The sequence below is a fragment of the Sphaeroforma arctica genome (genome assembly GCF_001186125.1).
Source record: "Sphaeroforma arctica JP610 unplaced genomic scaffold supercont1.2557, whole genome shotgun sequence".
NCBI classification, from domain to species: Eukaryota; class Ichthyosporea; order Ichthyophonida; genus Sphaeroforma; species Sphaeroforma arctica.
This window is the reverse complement of record NW_014038001.1, coordinates 1-1,671: the sequence shown is the minus strand read 5'-3', so window position 1 is coordinate 1,671 and position 1,671 is coordinate 1. Positions and strand designations below refer to the sequence as shown.

The 1,671-nt window shown below is 37.9% G+C and overlaps 1 protein-coding gene across 1 annotated transcript in view; it reads left to right on the top strand.

Annotated features, from left to right (window-relative positions):
• Window positions 1-833, top strand: part of SARC_12752 (hypothetical protein) — a gene marked incomplete at both ends in the record, with an annotated part of 4,833 nt that extends 4,000 nt beyond the window's left edge. Inside the window, one exon of the mRNA XM_014293134.1 lies at window positions 682-833. Within this exon, the coding sequence (XP_014148609.1) occupies window positions 682-833 (152 nt within the window). The remainder of the gene's footprint in view (window positions 1-681) is intronic.
• Window positions 834-1,671: the final 838 nt, after the last annotated feature.

Here is a 1,671-nt window from a genome sequence, read left to right as displayed (position 1 = left end):
ATAATATCGACATGAGATACCATATGTTTACAAGTACATACTTTCAAATTTGATTAGTCGATGCTGTACGTGTGCATGTACATAAATTATAGTTAGTTGTCTGTATGTGATACTATACACAGGTTGCATGCAACGCTTCTTCGTCCATTGTTCTCAATATGCCACATCCAGTGATTCATTCCGAAATACGAATACCAGTACTGTAGGGGTGACACGTAGATATCGATGGCGATACGTAGAATGTATACATATATATATAAAGACACCTATATAGTATGTATATAAATATAACAGTTCAAATATAATATGTATACGAATGTAATATCAAATATATAGTATGTCTGTAGATATAACAATACATATTTATGTATACAAATATGATAGTACGTATATAATATGTATGCAAATATAATTACCAATACACAATACGTGTACATATATACTAATACATATATAATATGTATACAAATATGATACTACATATATAATATTTATTTATTTTAAATAATGCATACAGTACATAATAAATATACAAATAAAATATCTGAAAATATAACATAAACCCAAATACAATATTACATACACGATACATAAACAAATATAACACAACAAATATACCAGTAACTAATCTATACCCACATGGGTTTCTGGTCATATTTGCACCTCTTTACACCTGTTTAGGTTGGTTTCTGGAGCATGCAGACCCTTTGCTGAAAGTGTCAATCATCCCCAGAGGCAGTGCGGCATTGGGCTACGCCCAGTACCAGCCACAGGAGCACTTCTTGTACACAGAAGAACAGCTACTCGACAGTAAGTGCAGGGGTGTGCTATAAATCGATAGCAAGTGCTATAAATCGATAGCAAGTGCTACAAATAGATAGCGAGTGCTATAAATATATAGCAAGTGCTCTAAATAGATAGAAAGTGCTATAAATAGAAAATGGATGCTATAAATAGCTCAAGCAGTCCTATATTCTCTTATGTCCGCCCCCATTAGCCCTTACACTTTTAAGTCCACCCCCATTGGCCCTTACTCTTTTGAGTTCACCCCCATTGGCTCTTACGCCCGCAGGGATGTGCACGTTGTATGGCGGCAGAGAAGCAGAACGGCTGTTCTTTGGCAGTATTACTACGGGAGCATCCGATGACTTAGACAAGATCACGAAACTGGCCTATTCTCAGGTACATGCGATAGGGTCTAGGGTTTTAACTGAGGGTGCATGGATGGGATATAGATGTAATCGAATAGTATAAGTATGACAGGATCATATGATATGGTCATAGACTGATAGTATTGCACTGAGTGTCCAAGGATGGGATATAGATGTATTAGAATAGTATAAGTATGGCATAGTCATAAACGAATAGGAGTACACGAACCATGTCCTTGCACCACGTATAGTACACTAACACCACACAGCACTAATAGGAAAGTGACTCACACACTACGACGCCTACAGACACATATGCTAAGCCATCTATCCCATGTCATACGCTCCCCTTTGTCTGTCTCAGGTACAAGAGTTTGGTATGAACTCGGCCATAGGCAACCTCTCCTACCCAGACGAGAAGGAGTCACGCGTGCAGAAGCCATACAGTGAAGCAACGGGCACTGTTATAGACCAACACGGTACTTAGCAAATGGTTACAGCGTATTTTTTGTCTCTGTGA